The 26275-nt window shown below is 46.0% G+C and overlaps 1 protein-coding gene across 1 annotated transcript in view; it reads left to right on the top strand.

Moving 5' to 3' along the window:
• Positions 1–25624, top strand: part of FNDC1 (fibronectin type III domain containing 1) — an 80147-nt gene extending 54523 nt beyond the window's left edge. The window contains exons 13-24 of the mRNA XM_037518793.2: positions 1295–1406; positions 2885–3200; positions 3384–3517; positions 6356–6424; positions 7812–7955; positions 9811–10041; positions 13288–13396; positions 16675–16754; positions 18637–18666; positions 19430–19591; positions 21741–21863; positions 24775–25624. Coding sequence (XP_037374690.1) covers positions 1295–1406; positions 2885–3200; positions 3384–3517; positions 6356–6424; positions 7812–7955; positions 9811–10041; positions 13288–13396; positions 16675–16754; positions 18637–18666; positions 19430–19591; positions 21741–21863; positions 24775–24890 — 1626 coding nt within the window. The 3' untranslated portion in view covers positions 24891–25624. The remainder of the gene's footprint in view (positions 1–1294; positions 1407–2884; positions 3201–3383; positions 3518–6355; positions 6425–7811; positions 7956–9810; positions 10042–13287; positions 13397–16674; positions 16755–18636; positions 18667–19429; positions 19592–21740; positions 21864–24774) is intronic.
• Positions 25625–26275: the final 651 nt, after the last annotated feature.

The raw sequence follows: 26275 nt of genomic DNA, 5'->3' as shown, positions 1-26275 counted from the left end.
GTATTGGGCAAAATACTTGACAATGTTCAGAGCTTTAAAATATTTTTTCAAAGAATAAAAAGATCCTTCATAGTGGAATTCCCAGCCCAAACTTACCATATACAATAAGGTTAGGAAAACAATGAAGGATTTCATAAAATCTTCAGGCACAGGTGATTTAAAGATGCCTTTTATCATTTCTCAAGGGAACAGACATTAATAACAGGAAGAGTTCGCATTAAAGCAAAATGCCATGGATAACAATTTTAAGCTGAAATGGTATGGGGTAGATTTCAAAAGTACAATTCATATAAAATTTAATTACCGAAATAGCACCTAGCAAAGTAGGCTGTTTACAGGGGCTCCTCCAGTGGCCTGTTAGGGCAGATGGTATATCGCTCCAATGTTACCCAACATTAGAATCACTGGGGAACTTGGCAATGACAGCAGGACGAGGTAATTCATGAGTCTGACATATTCCCAGGGGACACAGAAGCTGCTGGTCCAGAGTCACACTTTATGAACTACCTGGAGGAAGCATGAGCTTTTACTTTCTCAGAGATAATGACAGCTTTTTCAGAGTTTTAAACTTCCTTAACATGTGAACTTTTTGTATGTTACTACATTAGACAATTTAATTACAAGTTAGATTGTTTTGTTATAGCAACATTAATTTTTACCATTAACATCAAAATGGAACCATTTCATTATTTTAATACACTAGCAATATACATTCATTGCAAGAAGTTAAAAAAATTCAGATACATATAAAAAAGATAATAAACCCCATCTGCTTCTCAGAGATATTACTGATTTGGCATGTATCCATCTAGATTTTTTCTCTGTCATCATTTTAAACTTCCAGACACAAATGAATATATTTTTAATTTTTCAAAATAATGAGTTTACATCAGCATATGCCAAAATATGAAGAATTTCCAGGTCCTTTTCTTGGCTGCATAGTATTCCATTGCATAGATAAGTCATACTTTTTAAAGTCTCTTCGTTTCATTGATGTACGTTTGTTTCCTACTTTCCTACATTATACACAACATACTAAATGGGGAAAATATTTTGAACATCTATTGTATTTTGAGGAACTTAAAAAATAACTTACATATACATAGGTAAGCAATTTTAATATGAATATGACTGTTTTGTACTTTATTCTTATTAAACCATAGAGTGATACTGACAGAAGCCATGTTTCCACTCATTATGGTTTCTTCTGTGGAAGCTTCATGCATAATATACATTGGATTAATGTGAACTTTAAAATGTCCATTATATTCTTTAATCTATGTCATGGATTTAGGTGGTGGATCTTGATCGTGGGTTAGTACTGAACGCAGAAGGAAGGTTCCTCCAAGATTCTCAAGGAAACCCTCTGCGGGTTAAGCTGGGAGGAGATGGTCGGACCATTGTGGGTAAGTAAGAGTGGTTTTTTAAGGAACAAAAGTGGTAAATTAGCTATAAAGTAGCCACTTCTCTCTTCACCTCCCCTCATTTTATTTTTATTTATTTATTTTTTAATAATAAATTTTATTTTTATATTCCCCATACAATTGCAACCCCCCCATTCTGATCCCAATCCCTCCCCTCCCGCCCCCCACCCCCCCAAAAGTGTCTCTGTTTCATAGTTTTTTGTTGATTCTGATTTTCACTTTCTTATAGTTATTCATTTTCCTGGTCCCTTATTTAAGTTTTCTAGATTCCTGCTATGAGTGAGACCATCCGGTATTTTCCTTTTTCTTTTTGGCTTATTTCGCTGAGCATGATCCCTTCCAGCGCCATCCATGTTGCTGCAAATTGCATGTGTTTATCTTTTTTGAATGCTGAGTAATATTCCATGGTGTATATGTACCACATCTTCTTGATCCAGTCATCTATTTTTGGGCATTTGGGCTGTTTCCAAAGCTTAGCTATTGTAAACAGTGCTGCTATAAACATAGGGGTGCAGGTGCTCTTTGGAATTGATGTTTCTGTGTCCTCTGGGTAAATACCTAGGAGTGGAATTGCTGGATCATATGGAAGCTCTATGTTTAGTAGGTCCAGAAATCTCCACACAGCTCTCCATAGTGGTTGGACCAGTTTGCACTCCCACCAACAGTGCAGAAGAGGTGTCCTTGCTCACTTACTTTGAGATACCTGGAAAGGAGCACCTCGAAAGGGGAAGAAATTTGTTTTTCCCTAAACGACTTCAGTTACGCTCTTCCTGCAGCCTTCTCGCTCTGGAAAAGGCAGCACTCTTCTTCACTCCTGAATTGGGGAGCCTAGAGCAGAGGCCAACAAACCTCAGCCTTCGGGCCACACCTTGTCTGCAGTCTCTTTGGGGCCCTCCTCAGAGCTCAGAATAGTACACACATTTTTAAATGCTGGCAACACAAATTAGTGCAATCATATTTTGTGACATGTAAAAATGATAAGAAATTCACATTACAGGGTCCATGTACAAATTTGGAAATTTGAAACACTCACTTGTTTTGCACTCATGCATTAGCAGAGCTGAGTGGATGCAACATAAAACTTACAGCATTTACTCTCTGGCAGAAAAAGTTTGCCACCCTTGGTCCAAAGTAACACTTCTCCTCCTGAGGTGCAGGAATGAAGAGAAGCAGAGAACTGCTTTCCTTACTGGAGACTAAGAGTTATGCAAGAGTAAGGGGCTACTGATGAAACAGTTAGACGTTTATATGAGAAATGTCCAGAGTAATGGACACTATGACGAGCTCAGAGCTTTTCCGAGAGCAGCAGACACTGCTGCTGCAGCTGCGATCCTTTTGATTATTCCTTTGCCCCTTTACTGATTAAAAGTTAAACTCTGAGAAGGCACCTTCCACTTCCTATTTATCTCATCTGCCTTGTTTCATCCTGTTGCACAGATTCTGTCTGGTTTTGTTTTCAGATCTGGGAGGAACCCCTGTGGTGAGTCCCGACGGCCTCCCCCTCTTTGGGCAGGGGCGTCATGGCAAACCCGTGGCAAGTGCCCAGGATAAGCCCATTTTGAGTCTTGGAGGGAAGCCCTTGGTGGGCTTGGAAGTCATCAAAACAACCACCCGTGCTCCCACTACGACAGCAAGACCCACCACAACCGCAAGACCCACCACTACCACGACCACCCCTCGGCCCACCACCACGACCACCCCTCGGCCCACCACCACGACCACCCCTCGGCCCACCACCACGACCACCCCTCGGCCCACCACCACGACTACCCCTCGGCCCACCACCAAGACTACCCCTCGGCCCACCACCAAGACTACCCCTCGGCCCACCACCAAGACTGCCCCTCGGCCCACCACCAAGACTACCCCTCGGCCTACCGCCACCCGTCGGCCCACCACCACCACCACCACCCGCCGCACCTCCACCACCCGCCGCCCAGCCACCCCCAGGACCATTAGGAAAACTACTACCACCTCCCCTGAGCCCACCACCCTGATGCCTACCTGTCCCCCTGGAACCCTAGAACAGCATGATGAAGATGGCAATCTGATCCTGGGCTCCAGCGGGGTCCCGGAGTGCTACCCTGAAGAAGGTTAGTGGTACCCATGTAGCCAAGGTGTCATTGCAGAGCAAAGTCACAGAGGCTGCCAGGTGGGTGGGGCAGGGAGGTGGGAGGGGCAGGTGCTGGGAGGTGGGAGGGACAGGTGCTGGGAGGTGGGAGGGGCAGGGACTGGGCCTTGGGAAGAGCAGGGCGCTGGGCAGCCAGAGGTGCTTCTGACATCTCAAGGTTAACTCCCCTGGCCGTGCCATGGTGAGGGTTGGCAGATTGAACAAAAACATTGCTTAGCTTATGTGTGCATGAAAAATTATTTGCTTGTTCTCCAAAATTTAAACAGCAAGTGATTGTCTTGTGTTCTATCTGGTAACCCTTGTCACAACCCAAGTCTAAAATTTAACTGAGACACAGAACAGTATTAGATTGGATCAATGTTTCCCAAAGTTGTGACCTTGTACGTGACCTTGGGACATGACCCAGAAAAACATCAGTTTTTATGGAAACCAGTTCTTGACACAGCTCCCGCTCAAGACAGAAAATAGAGACAATAGTGGAAAAGGCACCTGAGCTGCACCAATTGGACAATTTGCGATGCTTGGGTTTCAAATGGCTACTGTTTATCTTCTCTCTAAACTTCCACTGAGAATACTTTTATAGGGTTGTTTTTGTTTTTATGTTTTTTTGATCTCTCTAAAGCTAAGACCCTAAATCTTGGGTGACAGGTTACACTGGTTTTGTTCATTATCACTTGGACATAGTACTCCAGAGAATAAACCAAACCGCTGTGCTTGGTGACTGGTTGCTACTTCTATATCCAGATGTGGAAGCTTATGCCTTCGATGCTGGGTTGATTTAACAAACATCCAGTTTTATGCTGTTCTGAGAGCTTCAGGTTGGCACTTAGGTGTGGAAATTCTGATGCAAATATCTTTTATCACAGTGGGTAGTTCCTTTTACTTGGAGAAGAGGGGTCTATTTCAGAAAAATTATGTCTGACTTTAATTGGTCTTCAAAATAAAAGAGCACTAAGTCACGGTAGAATGTTCCATTTTGCTGGAAGAATTAACTGTCACCCATCTCAAAAAGTGATCCCTGTGGCAGGGCGCTGCATGTGCTGGAGTATTTCAGCACCTCAAGGAATTATGCTCAACACCAGGAACCCAGGAAAGAAACTGTATGCTTTTCCCTCTGTTTTCTTGCTCCAGGGTGCAAAAATTATGCATTTTTTCCCATTTTGACCTGATTAATAATAATAATAAAATAATGAAACCGATCTGTTAGTATAAAAAACAAGACTGTGTTCTTGAAGTTAAATTTACAAGGGAAAGAAAATGGTATTCCAGCAAACAATGATGAGATAGCCCCAATTTTGGGGGGTGTGAACTTAAAAACTGTCTGGTTTGAATCAGCCCAGGAGCAGTTCCCCTCGACCCCAGCATATTGACATTGGAATGGTCGAAGGAAAAATGATGCTTAATAGTTCTTCTTGAAATGATCGTCCTGCCCCCCAAAGGGTGGGGCCTTTATAACTCCTCTGTAGGTCTCCACTGGTCCCAACAAAACACCCCACCAAGGTCACCGCCTCTTAGTGAAGCAGGAGCCAGGGCACCTCACTGGTCACTGTAGGGCTTTTTCTACAACCCACACAAGGGCTGGGTGGGCAGCCCGAGGTTGCTGTGGCCCCCCGGGTAGGGTTTGCTTTGGCACCAGAGCCTTCACAGTGTTATTCAATGAGGCTCAGAACTGGCTGGAATCTCTCTGGGGGATGATCCATGATTTCCTAACAGGAAGAAATGTCAACATGGGTGCATATAATTTTGATAGTGAAGGGAGTTTTTATTTTCTACTTCAATTCCCCCTTTGTTATGCTACGGAAGGCCAATTCTAATAGGGTGGCTGTTGGGTTTACAAGATTTGCAAGCTATTGGCTGATTAGTTCAATGGTTAAAGAGTCAAGGCAATTCATGAAGGACCAAATACCTGGTCTCAGCAGGGAGAGAACTTGAAATTCAGGTGCTGTTCCTGCTCTGTCCTTGACAGTGACCCCAGGTGCATTCTTGGCCCCAATGCTGCCCACGCTACTAATATCAGGCTGTCATCGACAATAGTCATTTCAGTAAAAACTCTGATAATTAGAGTTTTCCTGGATGACATGAAAATATCAACCATAAACTGCTAGAAATTGCATCTGATGGATAATTCTGTAGCCATAATAGATTAGTGGCTTTGTAAGTAAAGCCCAACCCGTCTTTAAAGAGAAATTTATTTCCAGGCTTGTCTCCTGAGTAGGTGACAGAGTGTGGGGGGCTGGGGGAAACATTGAGGTATAGGGAACCCCTATGTGTGTCTGCCAAGTTAGGATACAGAGAGGTGGGAGCTCAGCCAGCACTGGCCTGTGCCAAGCAAGGGGTGGAGAGAGTGAAGGAGCAAGGAGCAGGGGGACTCAGGGTGGGAAGGATTTGTCCCCATCCTGAGTGTCCCCCCAACTACTTTCTCTGAGGCCTGTCTTTGGGCCTGTCACATGTGGGCCTGGTCCTGCCCTCTGCCTGCTGAGAGCTGCCTGGCGGGTGAGTGGGCGCTGAGATGACGAAGGCAGGTCAGACAGAGGTGGGCGCTAGGGGAGGTGTCTTTCTTTTGATGCCCGGGCATCTCATCTGCTGTGAGCACCAAGGAGAGAAAATCTGGATGCATCTCAGGGTCTACTCCCTTCCTCCTGAGAGAGCTGGGGAGCCCTGGAAATGGCCCTATTGCTATTGGAATGATTGTTCTGATGGGATGAACAGGGGAGTGAATGGCACTGTCCTGGGCATGATTCTGAAAGCATCTGAGACACTCCAGGGCCTTGGGTGACCCTGCTTCCTCCTCTTTCCCCAGAAGACTTCTCCGGCATGGAGACGGCCACGGCCATGCCCACGGAAGAGGCCTACGTCGTCTACGACGAAGGTACTAAGCTGATTTAAAGCCCATTATTTACATTTTCTTGATCAGAGGGTCTTTCTGTAACTACTACGTAGGTGGCCTCAATCATTCACAGTCTCCTTCTGACCTGGGGTCCAGGTGGCCCTTCTCACTCACCCCCAGTGCCTACAAGCTCTGAAGCCGGCCAGTGCGCCTGACCTGCAGACGCAGCTTCCAGACAAGCCCCAAGTTGCCCACTCACTCCCTCCCAGGCCTTCCTTGCCCTAATGAAGTGGGGGACCCCTTCTAGTTGAGCTCCCCCACCCCCTGCCTTTGTGAACCTACTCAGTTTGCCTCTCAGCTTTCTCTCTTGGCGTTTTTCTTTCTCACACTTATAATTTCATAGCAAATGTGATGTAGTGAATTGATTGACCTCTTACCATAGAACCTTTAATTAAGGGTGAACTTTTAAGATTAAGAATGCAAAATGCCTTTGCTGGCATGTGCAGCAGTCCCGGGCTCACTGGCCCCTGGTGCTGCCATTACAGCCCAGTGGTGGGTGATATGCGTTGGAAGTTGCCTCTGCAGAGGACAAACTTCCCCTTGGCATCTGGTCCCCACCTGTGCCCTCCCTGGACACTCAGGCTGTCCTCAGGGTTGTGCTCCACCTGCCTGCTGACACTGTGGCTCTGAAGGCCTCAAGTCACCAGTGTGGGCATCATGTCCCCTTGGATGCAACCATTAGTTTAATGTCATGATTCCATCCCACAGTTTTCAAACAAAAACCAACTTCAAAGAAAATAGCAGATATGCAAAAGCAAAAGAAGCTCTCTTGGCTTCTTTGAAATTACTAAGCACCATTCATACCTACCCGTGATTGGAAAGGGAGCAGAGTTTTATTTTTGTTTTTAAATGTTAAAGGTTTATTTCTCTTAATAGGATTAATCCTATCCTTTCCCAGAAAAAAAGAACACATGCAAATGATAAATGAAAAAAAAAATCCAGTTTATTTTCTGCTGTAAATTGTTTATGGCTCCACAGGGGAAACCATGCAAGGAACAGCCTTGGACCAGAGTTGGCTAAACTGGATGAATTCTAAGCTTCAGTTTTGATTCTAAAAATTTCTTCTTCTGGTCTGTTTCTGTTTTCTTGTCCTTTCTTTTGTGTGCAGTTGCTTTGCTGATGAGACTGAAGTGGAGTTTGGGTTGGGGGTTTATTAGAAACAAATTAAGTCAGGCACCACATCAGAGTGTATGTATGAATGTACGTGCATGTGTGTACATGTGTGAGTGTGCATATCTGTGCATGTACATGCATGTCCTTGTGTGGACGCGTGTGTGCTGTAATCTGGAGCCAAGTCTTACGAGGCATCTTAACTGCAGACAGTGTCCTGTTTTAGAAGTGCCCAGTGACCAACCTCCATTCATTTCAGATTATGAGTTTGAAACCTCAAGGCCACTGGCCACCACCAGGCCCTCCACCTCGGCTGCCGTGCCCAAGGTCATCTCTCCAGAAGGTTCTGTTAGTTCCTTTCCTGAAGAGGAATTCGATCTGGCTGGAAAGAAACGATTTGTTGGTAAGTAGAACTTCCTTAATCAAAAAAGCCTGGGTTTTTCACTGTTGTTCTTTGAAGAAGAGCTTTGCTAACTCCCCGGGCTGGCAGGGGCCGCACGTTTGGAGGAGAGCAAAGTTTCCACTTGGGGTGATCAGTGAGTCCTTTGGAGGCACATTAGCTTGTTTCCTGCAGAAGGCAGGTAAGGGAGCACTTGGAGTCCAATGGCTGAATTTAGGGTGACCGCCTGGCATATCTAGAAATCATCAGTCCCAAGGACATGAGCGTTTTTATTGTCAACAGCTTTCTTTAGATTTGTGCCTGGAGCTCCACACTCAGGGCTAAATTCTTCCTGCAAGATGAGCATTTTATCAACTTGAGCTACTGGAACTTTGGTACCATGGAGCCAGAGCTGTTTGTCTCCAGTTGTTTTTTTTATAATTTTCATTAGCCTCAAGGAACTGGATCTAGACATTTATTTGACTCTTCTTTCTCAGCCATGAAAACATTTTCAAAAGGAAATTCTATTGAATTAAATGTGCTACATTCCCTTTGGGAATCTGCTTTTCCCATGTCCTTAACGACCTCCACTAACAAGATAGATTAATATTACCAAGTGGAATAAAATCGTTGGAGACAGGGATAGCTTAAGCTAACATGGCACGTTTCTGTTTCCAAAACAAATGTCCTGCCGTCAGCAGAGAACAGCTCTTGCCTGCCAAGATGTAGAGTCGAGTGTCCAGACTATACGCACTGGAACGTCCATTGAGGTGGCATTCCTGAGGCGAACTTGGTGTTGGCCCCTGACCCAATCCACCAAATGTTCCAACTCTTCTCTCGAGAGTTCATGACAGTAATGGAAATTCTGTCAGTGGTATCGTTAACTGTTCCAAAGAATTCTTCTGAAGGCTGAAATGTTCACTGTAGTCTGGTTATCTTCACATGTCTGTGACCATAAAGCATGGCAGATGACTCCCCAAAACTTTATGATGACACCCGTGGCAAGCTCAAAAGGCCTAATTTATACAGAGTACTGGAAAAGTAGAGAATCTAGAAATTGCTTCCAGTCCTAACAGCAGTTGAGAATGAGAAGCTAGTACTCAAAGATGCCATGGAATATTTAGAAAGTTTTAGAACTTGTTATTTGAGAGTCTTGCATGTAGACAGCCCTACCCTTAACTCTTAGGCCTTTCTAACTTCTCTTGACAGCTATGGGTTGGAGGTAAATCTCCTTAACTTCCTGACCCTCTCAAGGTCACAGCTCATCTGTGATATGGGGTATCAGTCCCAGGGCCCTTGTATGCACGGAGACAATGTGGGTAGCAAAAGCTCTATCCTGTCCATAATGTGAGTAGCTATTACTGCTCTCAGATGTCATGTTGTTCGAGGCTGTTCAGGCCTGACCTGTACGGATATTGCAGATGGTTGTGGGGGTGTCTCATGCCCTAGGGAGGCCACAGGCACTAATAGGGGCATCACTGTCATCTCTGCACATTTTCCCTTGGTCCCAAGACAGTCTAGGGAATAAACTGTGTTGAGAGACCCCTATTTAAGTGCCAGTTGGGCCTCCTTCACACTTTCCCCAATATTTGGGTATAGGAATAACAGGTTGCTACAGACACAATGCTTGGGGTTCCTTCAAATGAAGGCAGAGTCTTCAGTACTGATTGGGCACTAGAAGACTTTGAGGCCGCCAGATTGAAAGGTATATTTGCATGGATCCATTTGGGGGCGTTTAGTATCGCACTGGGGCCTGGAGCCTCTGCCTGGCAGGTACAGAATGACTGTGAGTCAGACTTCATGGAGAAGAAGTTAGGTGTCTGCCCTCAGAGAAGGCCATGAGCCCTGGCCCTGACTGAGCATCTCTGCTCTTTTCCAGCTCCCTACGTGACATACCTCAGTAAGGACCCATTGACTCCATGCTCTCTGACCGACGCTCTGGATCACTTCCAAGTGGAAAGCCTGAATGAAATCATCCCGAATGACCTGACGAAGAATGACCTGCCCCCTCAGCATGCTCCCCGAAACATCACCGTGGTCGCCATGGAAGGGTGCCATTCATTTGTCATCGTGGACTGGGACAAAGCCACTCCGGGAGATGTGGTCACAGGTGTGTCCAAGGCAGATGCCTGGAGTTCCCGTCAATCTGTTGGTGGGAAATATGACAATAAGGGCTGGATGGAACATAGGCAACAAAGGAAGCCTTGTGGGGCAGTTTAAAGAGCCCTGGATGGAAGCCAGAAGTCCTGAATTCTAGTCCCAGATTGTCTGTGTGACCTTGATCTATGTACTTCATTCCCCTGGACTTTGGTTTCCTCCTATGCAAAAGTGTTACATCTATAACAGTCTCTAATCCTGTGAGTGGTCAGAGAGTCCCCCCAAGTCCAAGGCTTCCCTTGTTGCCTGTGTTCTTCCCTTCTGAAGGAAGACATGTGTTTATCCATCTTGTTCATCTGTGTGTCCAGGTGTCCATCTATCCTGGATCCACCCAACTCATCCATCCATCCAGTCACGCATCCACCTTCACCTATGCACGCATCGTCCTTTCATCCATCATCCGGCCAGCCCTTATTGTCCACTGTGAGCTGGCCCCCTGTGGCCTCCCCCTTGGGATTAGGACTCTAACCTGCTTTCCCTGCCTCTGGGTGCTTCTGAACTCCTGGTATGGGAATCGGATATGATGGATACGTATCCAAGGAGGTTGTGCCTCTTCAGCCCTGGCCTGTGGCTGTTCATGAATTCATTTGACTCTGCCAAGGATATTTTTGAGGATAAATCTGTTGAAATACATTCTTAAAGAAGAGAATTTATATATTTTCTTTGTATAGGTATTTCCTTTGCATTCTGGGCCTACAAGTTATACAAGAAGTAGGAATGTGTCTGTGTGTCTGTCTGTCTGCGGACTGGGCATTGGTTGGAACTTGACTTATTATCTGCCACTGTTATACCAGTTTAGTTCAGAGAATTCAAAAATGACTAAAGGTTTTGTTTTTATTTCTCCAACATTATCTCTTAAAATGAGAAAAATGTCCAAAGACATTTTGAGAGGAGTTTTCCTATGTTATTTGCATAGAAACCCAAAAGTCAGGACCAGAGTCCTAGGGGCACCTAGGTGTCCAGCCCATGTGGTTGAAGGCCCAGGGCAGTGAGGGTCAGGATGGAGGAGGCTGAGTCCTCGGTGTCCGTGTCTGTGGCAGTTGCTGTGGTCCACGCTGCATGGGCTGTGGAGGCCAGCATCTGCGGAGGCCAGCGTGTCCCTGGCAGAAAGTGAATGCCTCATAGCAGCAGGGAAGTCTGTGGTCAAAACAGCCAGCAAAGTGTTTTATTCATTGAATGTGGTTTTATGAATGACAATTTTTAAAAGCAAGTTAGCATACCGAAAAGTAATTGAAAACCTTCTTTTAAGCTACTAAGCTTTTGATCTCTTGCATAACCGGTGTTATTTAAGACAAACACGCCACTGCGCCCTGTGCCAGGGGCCTCTTAAGAAACGTTGGCTGCAGGAGGGCGCTGGTCATGCTCTGCTGTGCCTCAGGGGCTGATGCAGGCAGGACCCCCACAGGAGTCTCTGGATTGAGCCAAGACATGATTCCCACACTGTCCTGTAGAAGGCGTGCTTCTGAACTGCCTGCCTTGCTAACTTAGCATCCCAAAGCTGTCTGGAGGATTCGGTGTCTCACACCCCCACTTCCCTTCCACCTAACCCGAAACCAAACCTCAGTACATGAGCAGTCACAACACTAGCATAAATAACGTGGAAGGGTGTCGTAGTGACTCGGGCACCCCCAGTATAAAGTCATGCCAAATCCTCTCAGGCTGAGGAGAGTGGAACATTCCATCACACGACAGCCAATCTTCTTCTGGCACCACCCTTTCTGTCCATTAACCAGCACGTTAACCTAAGTCTGTTGCCAGCTCTCAACTGGATATTACAGCAGCCCATGACGTCCCATGCCCATCACACCCCACGCCCATCACACCCCACACCCATCACACCCCACGCCCATCACACCCCATGCCCATCACACCCCACACCCATCACACCCCACACCCAGGCATTCTCTGCTGCTCGGGGCTGCACTGTGGACAGTCTGGTGTGTCACCCCTGAATGTCCGCTCATTTCTTTGGAGTGAAAAGCAGCTGCCTGCATGACCTAGGCACTGCGGGTCTTCTCCATCCTGTGCTTCTTAGACTCACCTCCCTCCCTCCCCCAGCTGCTCCTCCAAGGCTCCTCCCCCTGGCTCCTCCTTCTTCAGCATCTCCCCAGGTGGTCCCTCTCTCACCTGCTCCCACACACCTTAAGTGCTGCCCATCCTCAGACATCAGCCCCATTTCCTGACCCCCAGGATGCTGTCCTCCTTGAGGAGTCAGTGCTCCCTGCACCCTCTCAGAGCATGTGGCACCTGCCTCATGGTGCTGACTGCAGGGTCTAGTTCTTTTCTCTCTTCCTTCCTGCACACCATTCTGTCTCCAGCACTTGGTACGGTGTCTGCCAAGGTGTAGGCGCACGGTAAATATTTGTGGAATGAATCAGCAAGTGTGAACTTGGACAAGATACTTAACCTCTAAGGCTCATTTTCCTCAAGTGTTAAATGGCAATGCTGACATGCTCGGACGAAGAGAATTAATCCAAATAAGCTTCACTGACAGCGTTTAGCAGAATGTTTGGCACAAGGAAGTGCTTGACAAATGTTTCTTCCTGTGTGAATAACATAAGGGAGCCGGTGTGAGGGATATGCAAAGCTGCGGCCTGAGCACCCTAGGCCTTCTCAGGCAGCCCGGAAGGCTGATAGGTGTGGCCCAGGGTGGCTGCGACATCCTGTGACAGCAAAAAGCAAGTGGAGAGCTGCCCGCTGCTGCTGCTAGACAGAAAGGTCCAGGCGGGCCCGGCATTCAACAGCTAGAAAGCAAGGGAGAGGCTCACCTGCTGGGTGAGCAGGCCCCAGTGGGGGGTCTCTCATTGCACAGGCAGGACTGTATGTGTCTCTCAGGAAACAACACCTTGTGGAGGCCACCATGTCTTCTGCTGCTGTGTTATCCTCTGTGCTGTCAGGATTAGATGTGAAGCGTCTGAGGCCTGGACAAGGCCTGGGAATGTGGGAGACTCTAAGTGGAGGAAGGGAGGCTGGGAACCAACCGTCGTCGTCAAGGGTGTCCTGAACTTGGCCATTCACAGCTGGAGTCACAGAGGGTCTGGGAACCCAGAGGTGCACGCATTACATTCCACCTGACCCAGCGTGCTGCTGGCCCCTCCTGAGCCCTCCCCTCAGCCCGACTCTGCCATCCCTTCCCCTCTGTGCCTCCTGGGTGTTGGCTCCTTGATGCCCACTGGGTGGTTCTTCTTTGCACCTCCAGGCTACTTGGTCTACAGCGCCTCCTATGAAGACTTCATCAGGAACAAATGGTCCACTCAGACCTCCTCGGTGACACATCTGCCCATCGAGAACCTGAAGCCAAACACACGGTATGAGACTCCGTCCCTGCGCCTGGGGCTAGACTTGCACAGTGCGTAGCTCATGGGCTCAAGGTCAGGCCGGTGGCCCAGATCTCCTGTGTTCTGTGCTCAGAGGAATGCAGAGGAGGTTGGAACAAAACGCCCTTGTTACAGAGAAAGGACAGGACCTGCCTTGGGGAGGAGAGCCCTCAATTTTCTCGAAGGACTTAAAAAAAAAGTTATTCTTGCATTTTATTGATTTGCCAGTTGCTTACATGACTGTATAACTTGGGGGTACAGCACACACATGCCCACCTGCCCCCCACCAGAGCCGCACACTCTCCTGTCCCCACCTCTCCTCCCTCCCCCCAGCCCTTCTGGTAACCGTGATGATTTTCCACAGAGTCCAAGAGTTATTTTTGTGTGTGTTTTGCCAATTTGTTTTCTTGGGTTATTTATATTTTGAAAATGAGTGAAAGTATCTGGTATCTGTCATTCACTTTTGGGCTTATTTCACTTAGCACAGCCACCTCAAGGTGCCATTTTGTCCCCAAAGGCACTATTTCATCTTTTTGATAGCCGAATAGTATTCCATCGAGCCCATACACCACAGTTTCATCATCCAGGCGTCTGTCGGTGGGCGTCTGTGTTTGCTCATGGCTGCTGTGACCACTGCTGTGAACTCAGGGGATCTTACTCCCTTCGTGTTCCTGTTTTCACTTTCTCTGGGTAAATACCTGGAAGCCGTAATTGCTGGATCACATGGTATTTCCATTTTTCGTTTTTTGAGGAGTCTCCGCCCTGTTTTCCACAGGGGCTGCACCAAGTGACATCCCCCCAAGTATGTGAGGGCCCCCCTTTGCTCCACATCCTCACCAACATCTCTGGCTGCCAGGCTTTCGGATGTGGGCCATTCTCGCAGGGGTGAATGGTCACTCCTTGTGATTTCGATTTGCCTTTCCCTGATGGTGATGATGAGCATTTTCCCACGTGCCTGTGGGCGTCTGTCTGTCTTCTTTGGAGAAGTTCCTGTTGAGGTCTTTCGTCCAGCTTTCGATTGGGTTGTTGGTTTATTGCCTCATTTCAATGTGACATTTGGGTGCCCTTGAACCCAGTGTTCATAGCTATTATGAACGTCAGAATTTAGCAAATAAGGAGTAAGTCACAAAATAGGAAACCAAGAAGGCCCTTATCTTTATTTTTCCTTAACAACGATGGTAAATTGATTAAAGGAAACAGAAGCAGTGTCATGAAGCAAACGGGGTCAACATGCAGTTTTCCAGCTGTGTGCAGTGACAGGCTGCTGCAGACAGCAGGAGACGCCTTAGTGACTTGCAGGAGGATTTGAATCCCGGTCTTCTGCCCTCCCCTGCCCAGCCCAGTGTTCTTTCTACACCATTTGCTGCTGGGCTGATGTTGAGTTTTGTATCATGTCAAGAGGCGGTTTACTGATCCTTTCAGTAGGGGCAGAAACGCACCACGGCCCTCTTGGAGCCCAGAGTTTGACAAGAGACAGATTGTTTATAAACGAAAGCATTCACTGGTTGGTACCTTGAGGGGGAAAAGTCCCCCATGCATGTGTCCGAGGGCACCCTCGGGTGTGTTACCATTCCTGGGGAAGCCAGATAAGCAGGAGGTGGGGGCAGGGTGAGGCCATGTTGTTCCCGGCAGAAAGTTTGTTCAAAAGCCTGGCGTGTCTGTGGAAGGAAAACAGGCTGATGTGGAGGGTGAGGAGAGGGGGCCAGAGACTGGACAGGCTGCTCCCGCAGGACCTTCGGAGCCCCTTGTCACTTCTGTCCTACCTGCTCCCACATGACAGACAGGGGCCGCACCTGCTACCCCAGCTCCTTTCCAGGATGCCCGCCTGGCACCTGAATGGAAGGGCCAGGAGGACGCGGGGCAGCTATGGCCACTCTAGCCCCTGGGCAAGGGCTGGCCTCCACTGCCAGGAAGGGAGAGGCTGGAGGCGCCTGCTCATTGTTTCCCTGGATGCCCTAACGCAGAGCACTTTTATCAGCGCGTGCCATCTGCTGTCTTAAGTGAAGCATTTAGTAACAGTGAAGTGTGACTCCTGCTGGCAAGAAGCCACAGGAAGAGGCTCATCATGAGGCTCTAAAATGGCGGACACCACCGCTCCAGGGATATTTCATTCCCCCTTCTTCGCCTGTAAGTAGCTGAGGACTGAGAGACAACAGACGACAGCTGGAATCCCAGAGGTGGGAAAACAGGCGATCAGGAACAGTTGGACAGGTTCCTGGAAGGATCCGCTATGGCCTGACCACCACTTCCTGTCCTTGCTCATAGGAATAGGAAGTATCTGCTTTGGGAACCCAACCTACTTGGTTTCTCAGTCCTTCCCTAGATGAACTAGCTCATTCAGACAATGTGCTTTCTAGCGCTTTCTTTGTTCCAAGACAAAAATCAATCCCACAGCAAAACCTCTCCAGGCGTTTTCCACTTCCCCTGGTTCTTTGAGACACAGACCTCGAAACTCAGGAAATTTTCAGGCTGCAGAGCCAACCACGGTGCCCACTCCATGCCCAGAGCCTCATCGATGGGTCAGTGCCACTGCAGAGGCAGCCTCTGGCTGGGTGCCCTGCTCTCTGCCAACCACGAGTTTTAGCACTGCTGGGTCGGCCATCCTGCTTTTCCAGGACCCAGTGATAAGAATTCAGTCAAAATTCAAATGTGTTCTGCGTGTACTTTGTGGCCCCAACTTCTCCTTCTCAGGGTGTGGGACTCAAGCTGAGACGAGAGCAGGGGAAGAAAGGAGCATCTCCCCGGGGAGCCCTGCGCACCTGGGGCACACCCCCATGCGAGGGCCTTACTTGTCTAAGCGCCTTTTCAGTTCTCTTTAACCGCACGTCTGTGCCGCTAATTGCATTGTTTTTAGAAGTTATTCTGGGCCTCACTGGTGGCCGAGGGGTTAAGTCTCATTGCTATTGCTGCCACGCCTGAGTTTGATCCCTGGCCAGGGAGCTGACCCACAGCAGACCTCTCCTGTCTCGCCTGCTGCTCCCCTCAGCTGTGTATTTCAGTAGATCTGCCTGTTCTGCTCCCCACTCTGTCTCTGGGGAATTCTCTTCTTCCTCCCTACCCCTGCACCTCTGGCCCATACCTTGGTTCCTCTATGCAAAAAAAAAAAAAAAAAAAAAAGGCTATTCAAAAAATGAGAAAGCCCAGAAAAAATATGAAGAAACAGCAGTGGTACATGCATTTGTGGAAAGCTGGGCTCCATGTTTGGGGGGTCAGTCTCATCATGCAGAAGTCAAACTTAGGTTTCAAAAAGTGTTTTCTTCCAATTTCAGGTATTATTTTAAAGTTCAAGCCAAAAATCCTCATGGCTATGGACCTGTCAGCCCCTCGGTCTCTTTTGTTACAGAATCAGGTATGGACGACTTCACATAATCACTGTTTCCTTTTCTTAAGAGCAAATAATCAGGAATCACAACCGTAACAGAGAAAACCTTAATGACGTGAAATCCTTTCCTTTCTATTGAATGAGTCCGCGTCGGCTACCTCTCTGTTAAGTCGACATTGGCAGCTCTCCTGGCCGCCGGGGACTGCGCAGACGCCTCTTTTTCTTTCTCCTTTTCCTAACAAACCTGTCCTTTTAAAATGTAAGTAAATAAATAAAATCAACAGTATTTTCTTTCTCCGGGTTAAAACTTGGATAATGAAATCAAAGTCTTCTTTGGAAATGTCTGGGAAATAGAAAGCTCAAATTCCAATGAAGGGGAAAAAAAAATCCAGTTTTTAGCCACGTGTGAGAGATAAGTTTAAATCTATCTGAAAAAGATTTAGTCACAGAAATAATTTTGTTTGTATTTCAAACTGCTGAAGAGTACAACTGTCTTGTGGCCAGAGGCAGTTGCTTCTTCCAGGGAGTCCATCCCTACGATGCTTCCTTTACTGGGAGACCGAGATGTCTTCACTTAAGGTGGAGACTTTAATCCAAAGCCCATGTAGTATCATAAGCAACACTAGCACTCATGCTCGGGCCTGGGATGCTGGTGTACAGGCTCTCGGCCCTCCAGGAAAACATGCCTGTGGTGGTGGCCTGAAGCCTTTCCACAGACCTGTGACAGTCTGGATGCCTGGCCTCGCCACCTCTCCCTCTAGGAAGCCCATCTTTGTCCCTGTGGCTCCACACCAGAGACCCTGGGAGCCCGGCCAAGCCCGCTCCATATGGCAATGGCTCTGTCTGCAAGTGGCTAGATTATTTCCTCTGTGAAAGGACATTTGTCACTGCAAGATGCCTGGTGAAAGGACATTTATCACTGGAAGATATATTTAAGTGGAGATTTGAAAGTACAGGATCAGAATACGTAGAAAAATAAAATCTTCTGTGGGAATATATTTTGAACTGGAAAGATAGGCAAAGGCCTTCCAAAATATTTACACCTATTTCATCAAGAAAGCATATTTCTTGTTCATAGCTAGGAGAGAGGAAGACGAACTCATTATCAAGGGCTAATTTGCTTGAGTCAAGAACGTGTCTATGGTTGCATTTCCTAAAAATAAATGGTCTTTTGGCATCTACAGAATTAACATGGCAAAGTCTATAGAAAAAAATCATCCACATCCATAAAAAGCAGACATTAACATCTGAAATCTGTATCACATAGATTGCAGTAGAAAACGATATGAAGCTAACTTCTGAGACTGCAATGCAAAATTTTGAGAAAAAAGCTCTTTGCCACCCACTTCCCAAGAGGCAAGCCACCCTGCTCCCACTCTACCTTGGTGGCCTCCCAGGGGTGAGAGATGAAAATCTGGGCCCTTCCAGACTCTAATAGGATTGTCTTGGGTGAGACTGAGGAACAAGTATTTGTATAGACATGATTTAATTTCTTTTGGATAAATACCTACAAGTGCAGTGGAGGAATCATAAAGTAGGTACATATTTACCTTTTTAGAAAACGCCTATCTTTTTCTCAAGATAGATACATGTTTGCAAATAATGAATGTAGAATTATTTTGTAGTAGCCAGTATCAAAAGATTATTTTTAGGGATTTGCATATAATGGAATTCACATATAAACCCACAAAAAGCTTCTATATAAATAGCTAGGCAATATAATTAGACCACTCCTCAAAAGGAAATGCTTAGAAAATAAAAACTAAGGGGAAATATTGGCATTTATGAAATAACATTTCATTGTTTTTATTTCAGTCTGGTTAACTCGTGTAATTACAAAAAACATTTTAATGATTACATGGTCATGAAATACAATACTGAAGACAACTATTTCTTTTTCATTTTATAGACAATCCACTGCTTGTTGTGAGGCCACCAGGTAAGTTTCTCTCTTGATAAAGTTGTCAAGTTGAATATTGAATAGAAGATTGTTATAATTACTCACAAGTGGAAATGCTGGACTATTTTTACATTTTCATAGTTTTCTGCCAGTTTCCAGGGTTTCCTTGTACCCTGTCAAGGGCCAATATCGTGATCCAGGGAAAAGAATGATCTGGGAATTTTTTAACAGAGCCAAAAAAAAAAACCCAATGTCTTCAAACAAAATCATTATGGGATGGTCAATATCTATGAAATATTTGCATTTAATAATTTACATCATCCTTTTGAATATTTCAAATGGATCAAACGATAGCAAAATATGCAAGTGTATAACAAATTTTTACTACATTTTTCAAACAAACTAGGAAAGCCCCCTTGCTGACTTCACGGCAGGACTGATGAGTGATAAGACCAGTAGGAGGCTGAGGAACTTCAGGAATGGGGAGTAGGATAGCAAATTTGCCCCCAGAGTTTATTTTTCCTTGAGGCTTAAAGGATTTCTTACTCCCAGAATCCTTTAGTGAAGGGATTCACTATATTCGGGTAAGCTGTATTTCTAAATCATATTCAGGTGAAAGAGACTACTGATTATTCGTTAGTGCAAGAAAGAAGGGGAGAAAGAAAGAGGGCACTCCTTCCAGAAGTGGGAGCACTTCACCCCAAAAAGCCCTGAGAGGAAGGGAAGCCAGGGAACTTACTGGTACTTTGGGCCGTAATGAGCCCTGTGGCCACCTCCCTCAAGGTGTATCTGCACTGTCTAGGTGGTGAGCCCATCTGGATCCCATTTGCTTTCAAACATGACCCTGGCCACACCGACTGCCACGGGAGGCAATACGTGAAGCGGACATGGTACAGAAAGTTTGTGGGAGTCGTTCTTTGCAATTCACTGAGGTATAAGATCTACCTCAGTGACAACCTGAAAGGTAGGTCTTTGAGGATGGTCAACTCTGGCAAGTATGAAAGGGTTCCATTCTATTGGGTAGTCGCTTCACATTGAGGCATGGGCCCATTGTGTCTCACTGGCTTGAAGATACATCACTTTTGTGGGCTAGTTCTTACACTGATATCCAGAAACACGAAAGTCATTTTTTTTTTTTTTGCCATTAACTCAGTAATAATTTGTATGAGTACAAGCTGGAAATCTAAGTTCCCCTTCCAGTCCCCACCATCGCCACAACTTCACAGAGAAAAAAAAATGTAGATAGTGAACGATAGCATCAAGTACTCTTTGTTCTGTCTCTGAATAAAAACATTCTTTTATCCTGGTAGGGAATTAAAACAAAGAATAACAATTAACTTGCAGTACTAACATTTTCAAGATAGCCTTTCTACAGAGATGGTTTTTTTTTTTTTTTTTTTTTACCTTCCCCTCCCGCCCCCCACCCCCCAAAAAGTGTCTCTGGTTCATAGTTTTTTGTTGATTTTGATTTTCACTTTCTTATATTCATTTTCCTGGTCCCTTATTTAAGTTTTCTAGATTCCTGCTATGAGTGAGACCATCCGGTATTTTTCTTTTTCTTTTTGGCTTATTTCGCTGAGCATGATCCCTTCCAGTGCCATCCATGTTGCTGCAAATTGCATGTGTTTATCTTTTTTGAATGCTGAGTAATATTCCATGGTATATATGTACCACATCTTCTTGATCCAGTCATCTATTTTTGGGCATTTGGGTTGTTTCCAAAGCTTAGCTATTGTAAACAGTGCTGCTATAAACATAGGAGTGCAGGTGCTCTTTGGAATTGATGTTTCTGTGTCCTTTGGGTAAATACCTAGGAGTGGAATTGCTGGATCATATGGAAGCTCTATGTTTAGTAGGTCCAGAAATCTCCACACAGCTCTCCATAGTGGTTGGACCAGTTTGCACTCCCACCAACAGTGCACAAGAGTTCCTTTTTCTCCACATCCTCGCCAACATTTGTTGTTGCTAGTTTTTTTAATATGTGCCATTCTCACTGGTGTGAGATGGTATCTCAAGGTAGTTTTGATTTGCATTTCCCTGATTACAAGTGATGTTGAACATTTTTTCATATGTCTGCTGGCCATTTGTATTTCCTCTTCAGAGAAGTTTCTTTTTAGCTCTTCTGCCCATTTTTTGACTGAATTATTTTCTTTGTTGTTGCTGAGTCTCATCAGCTCTTTGCAGATTTTTGTGATCAGTCCTTTATCATTAGTGTTGGGTGCAAAAATGTTCTCCCAGTTGGTGGGGTTTCTCTTTGTTTTTGTTATTGTCTCTTTTGTCTACAGAGATGGTTTTGACTCACCTCCTACACAAATTTCATTTTTATTTCAAAATTTACATAACCGTTAATTTTTTAGTACACACATTAAAAAAAATCCCTCAACTGGTCTATATTTTGTCATAAGTCAGGTTTTTTTTTTGGGGGGGAGGGGAGAGTGTTTTCATTAGTGTTGATCATTTCAAGACTATGTCGCCAAAGAAAAATCTCCCTATCAGCCCCCACTCTGGCAGTTTCTCAGCATATATGCCTCTCCCAACAACCACTGTCTCCTTGCTTCTCCCTGCTCTTTTTTTCCTTTCCCTCCCACCGACCCTTTTCCTCCCCTGCTTTACAATTCTTGAAAGAGCTGAACAGCCATCTCTGGTATCCCAGGGTTGGGAGAGCAACTTTGCCCTACTGTGCAGCTGCGATTCAGGACCGCGGACAGTGTCCCATGCCAGACACGTACCCCACCGCTAGTTGGGTCTGAGACCAGGTCCTTCTATTCTTGTAGATCTTCACATCTTTCATAAATATTTTATATGATATTCTGTGACTATTGTAGTTTATTCCTTTTTTAAACTAAGGAGTATAAAGGTCTACTATGTATAACCTGTATTTGTTATAATATAAATAAATTCCATTTATTGAACACATCAGTATTTAGCACTCATGATCTCACTGAATCCTTACAACACTTATGAAGATGGTGCCATTATCACTGCTGTTCAAACATGGAAAGTACAGCACATAGAATTAGGTAATGCATCCAGTTCAAATGGTCTCCAAAACTTGTGAAAACCAGTTGTGACATCTTTTGACCAGTCGCTGGCCTGTTATGTTCTTTATTCAGACACATTCTACAGCATTGGTGACAGCTGGGGGAGAGGTGAAGACCATTGCCAATTTGTGGATTCACATCTTGATGGAAGAACAGGGCCTCAATCCTACATAGAAGGTCTCCCTACCATTCCAGGTAATGCCAACAAAGGCCTGATGTGTTATACTGGGGGTGGGAGTGGATGGCTAATATAGGGGGAAATTCATGGTAGTTTTGCCTTGTTTTGCCACTTGAAGATGGATATTGGCAGAATTTGGAATCATAAAAATAAGGAATTGACAAAATATTCCCACCATGTGCTGAAATGGGATGTGGATTTGGGAGGTGGGGGGTACAGAGGGAGATTACTAAGAGTGAACCACTTTATTTAAAGTGCAGATGATGACAAGGGTGACATCGTACAATGGTCCTATTGCCAGGAAATTGTGCAGATTATAGTCATAGGTCAGAGGGCCACTCAGAGGCTGTCAGGGAGAGTTTTCAGAAAAGACAGTCTGGGTCAAGTGATAAAGTCTACCTAGAAACGCAAAGGTTGGAGGCCCTCCCAGTCGGGCAATGGCAATGACAGAGAAAGAAAGATAAATGCAAATTAGCCATGAAATGCTGCAGGAGAAAATGTCTCAACTGTTGGATCATGGCAACACTATGAGTGAGAACGAGTATATTCACAGCAAAGGTTAACAACTGTCATATGTTTTCAACTCATCCAGCCCCCAAACCAACAAAGAAGTAGAACAACTGAGTGAAGTCTGACACTCTCCTGCTGTGTACTTGTCTTGGTGATCTGACCTTTTCATGACCTGAGATGGTCTGTCTATCAATTTTCTTAGTTTGGAGAAAAATAGCATAGGTGGCATACAAGCTACCCATTTCCAAAGAATTAAAATATAGTAAAATAGGGGCCTCCCTGGTGGCTCAAGGGGTTAAGACGCAACCTGTGAAGCTGACCAAAGCCACTGCAGCATGAATTCGATCCCTGGCCAGGGAGCAACCCACATGGCTTAGCAGACCTCCCCTGACACGCCTGCTGCTCCCCTCAGCAGTGTGTTTCAGTCAATCTGCCTGTTCTGTTCCCCACTCCATCTCTGGTGAATCCTCTTATCCCCCCATACCTCTGGCCTGTACTCCAATTATTGTATGCATAAATAAATAAATCTTTAATAAAATAAAATAAAATATAGTAAAATACACAAAACAGTATAAAATAAGTGTATTACTCAGGGTTCTCCAGAGAAACTGAACCAATTAGAAAGGGAAGTGGGAGGAGAAATTGATGTATGTTAAGGACCTGACTCACTAGATTGTAGAGGCTGCCAAGTCCAACTTGCAAGTTGACCAGCAGCTGGAGACCCAGGCAAGGGCTGCTGTTGTAGGCAGCATCCAAGTCAGTCTATGGCAGAGAACCTCCCTCTTTGGGGGGTCAGTCCTCTTTTATTAGGGCCACCAACTGATGGGAAAGGCCCAGCTATATTGTGGAGTGTTCCCTGTTTTAATCAAGGTCTGCTGATATAAACATTCATTTAACCTAAATCATCCTTTCACAGAAACACCTGAATACTATTTGACCAAGTACCTGGGTATCATAGCCTAGTCAAGCTGACACACACAATTAACCATCATGCTATTCTACAAAACCCATCCCACTTGTTAATTGTCTCAAGCTCTGTGGTGCCTCAGGGTTACTATTCTATGCATGACTCATACTTCAGAGCATTTCTATGACTGGTCCCAGATTTGGCTCCCAACAGAGGCTGCTGGTTAGTCAATGCTTTTGCAGGTAGAGTGGCAGGTAACCTTTTATTTACAGTGAACAGGCCCAAAGCAGGGGGAGCAGTTGTTCAACTGCAAGTGTAAGGAGGTTGGACCATCACATTTCTACTTCAAGGGAGAGATGGTGATAAGTAGTTTTTCCTTTGAGATATTTACTCTATAGATCTCAGAGTCCAGCACAGTAAACCTTGGAGGACTGAGCTTAGGTGGCCACAAAGCACTGTGAGGACCCGTGAGACTCTGGTAACTTGCGCTTGCCCCCGCTCGGGGCCTGCTCTGCAGTGAGCACTCCAGAGCTATTGGCTAAAATCTTCTACTTGTGCATAGAGAGAAGAGAACTGAATGGAGGTGGTAAGCATGAGAATTGCTCCTTTTGGTTTGGGCACTTCTGAGGCTACTATTCTGGCACCAATTTTGAATGTGGGCTTTTCCACCACCAAGTGATTCTCCAACATCACCTAAGTGTCCTGCAATTAAATTCTGACACTCTCTGCCCAGACCTGGTGTCAGATCTCTCAGGTGAAAGGCTCAGTCCTACAACATTCCCCTCCCCACCCCTTTTCAGGTACCAGTTACAGGTCCAGGTTATTACTTGTGTTTCTGATCCATTAGTTACAGGTTGGAGGCTCCAGACCCCCTCCTCTGGTTCAATTAATTTTCTAGAGCAACTCACAGAACTCAGAGGCATTTTACCTACTAGATTGCCAGTTCACTATAAAAAATATGTAACTCAGGAGCAGCCAGATGGATGGAAGAGATGCACAGGGCAAGGTAACCGGGAAGGGGCACAGAGTTTCCATTCCTGTCTGGACCACTGGTCTCCCAGCACTTCCAGAATTATTGGTACCCAATAGCTATTGGTACCCATAGTTCACCTTCCAAACCATATTCTTAAGGAAGTCTCATTACATAAGCATGATTGATGAAATCATTGGCCATTGGTGATTGAATTCAAGCTCTTGCTCCACTCTGGAGGTGGGGGGGGGTGGGACTAAAAGCTCAGTCCCCCAAATCATGTGGCATGTGGTTGGTACTTTGGCGACCAGTCCCCATCCTTAGGTGCTTTTCAAATGTCACCTCATTACCATAAACTCAGGTGTGGCTAAAGGAGCTTAATGTGATTATCAAGACATCTTTATCATTCTTACCACTTAGGAAATTCCAAGGATTTTAAGAGTTCTGTGCCAGGAGGTGGGAACAAAACCAAGTATACTTCCTGTCATAACCACAGTATCATGTACGCATTTTTTTTCCTCTCCTTCTTTTATCCCTCCAGGCTATTACCGCCAGTACCGCCAGGAGCCTGTCAGCTTCGGCAGCATTGGCTTTGGAACCCCCTACTACTATGTGGGCTGGTACGAGTGTGGGGTCTCCATTCCCGGGAAGTGGTAACCACAGAAGGATCAAGTGAACGTTCGCTCTGCCCGGTCCCTCGACTAACTTGCACTAGGGGGTGTGAGCAGGAAAAGAAAGACTGTGTCCCCAGCCCCCCTGTCAGCCACATGATGGACATTGGACTTTTCGGGCATCTTCTGTCTGGAACTCAGTCCTACTTCCTGGCCTGGACTTCACACAGATTCCTTGTTAGTTGCTGTTAACTTCACTTCTTTTGTTTGCTTTAGGCGACACCTCCCACAGGCAGCAAGAGCACACAGGAGGTGCCTCTGATTCAGTGCGATTTTCACCCTTTTTAGGCACAAAATTCACACTCTTTGGTATCTCCAGGGAACAGCACAAACGTGCTGTGCTGGCTTCATGGAATGCTACACGCTTTCTTCTCATAGGACTCCAGAATAGCTGAACTTACCTTCAGGGTTCCGTCTATGCAGCAGAACTACATTAGTCACAGCACCACCAAAGGAAATGTATCCTACTTAAGACTTACCCCGTCCATGGACTTGCCCACGCCTAGACCAAATGTATCAGATCCAATTGTAAATTCTCAATTTTGATATATATATATGTATATATGCATATACACATCCACACTTGTCCGCAAGAACATTGATTAAAATTGCTCAGTTTGTACTTGTTCACTAGATCAATGTGCATGGGACTTTTTGGACTGAGGGTGATGTTTATGAGCATCTTGTGGGGGTGCCCAGAGTCATGGACTGCAGTGGGAGGCGTGTTCTCCCTGTGACCCGGGATGCAGTGCTGGCAGCAGTGGGGTGAGAGCTGAGCCCCCACCTCGGGAGACCATCTGCAGCGCCCTGTGCAAAAGGCTCCAGCTGCCCCTGTGGGGACATACCCAATGTGTTTCCAGGTTAATTAAGGGTTTAGGTGCCAAACGATTTAAACATTGAATTTTAAAAGACTCCTTTGCCCTTCCTGCCAGTCTCTTCCAGCAGCCCGCCCCTCTTGACTGAGCAGGAGAGGGGTTATTTAAAGACACTTCATCTAATTATTTTTAAAACGTGATGTTCTCTCCTTGTGCTTGGCTCTGGTGTCCTCGGGCGCTCTGTAGAATGAGGGTCTGTCTTCTTTCCTAAAGGTTTCAGCAAGTGAGAAGCAGGGGTGGGGATGGGCTGGAGGCCGGGCCTTCTGGGGCCTGCGGGCTGACCACCCTGTACGGGATTCCAGGGCAGAATGTGGTCCAGCTTCTGGAGTCCATTACTCCAGGGCTGGTGCTGTGGGGGCGAACCTCCTGTGGCTTCTAGGTTGGAAGGTAAAAGTTATAAGGAAACAAGTAACTCCCGGCAGTTGCCGACATCCGGGACAGCTGAGGATTCCTCAAATCCCATGATCCCCTTTCTGCAGTAAAAACAGTCAGGAAA

Source organism: Talpa occidentalis, unplaced genomic scaffold (assembly GCF_014898055.3).
Source record: "Talpa occidentalis isolate TD23 unplaced genomic scaffold, MPIMG_talOcc4v2.1 talOcc4.2, whole genome shotgun sequence".
Lineage (NCBI taxonomy): Eukaryota > Metazoa > Chordata > Mammalia > Eulipotyphla > Talpidae > Talpa > Talpa occidentalis.
Note: the sequence above shows the minus strand (reverse complement) of the source record. Positions and strands in the feature narration are given on the sequence as shown.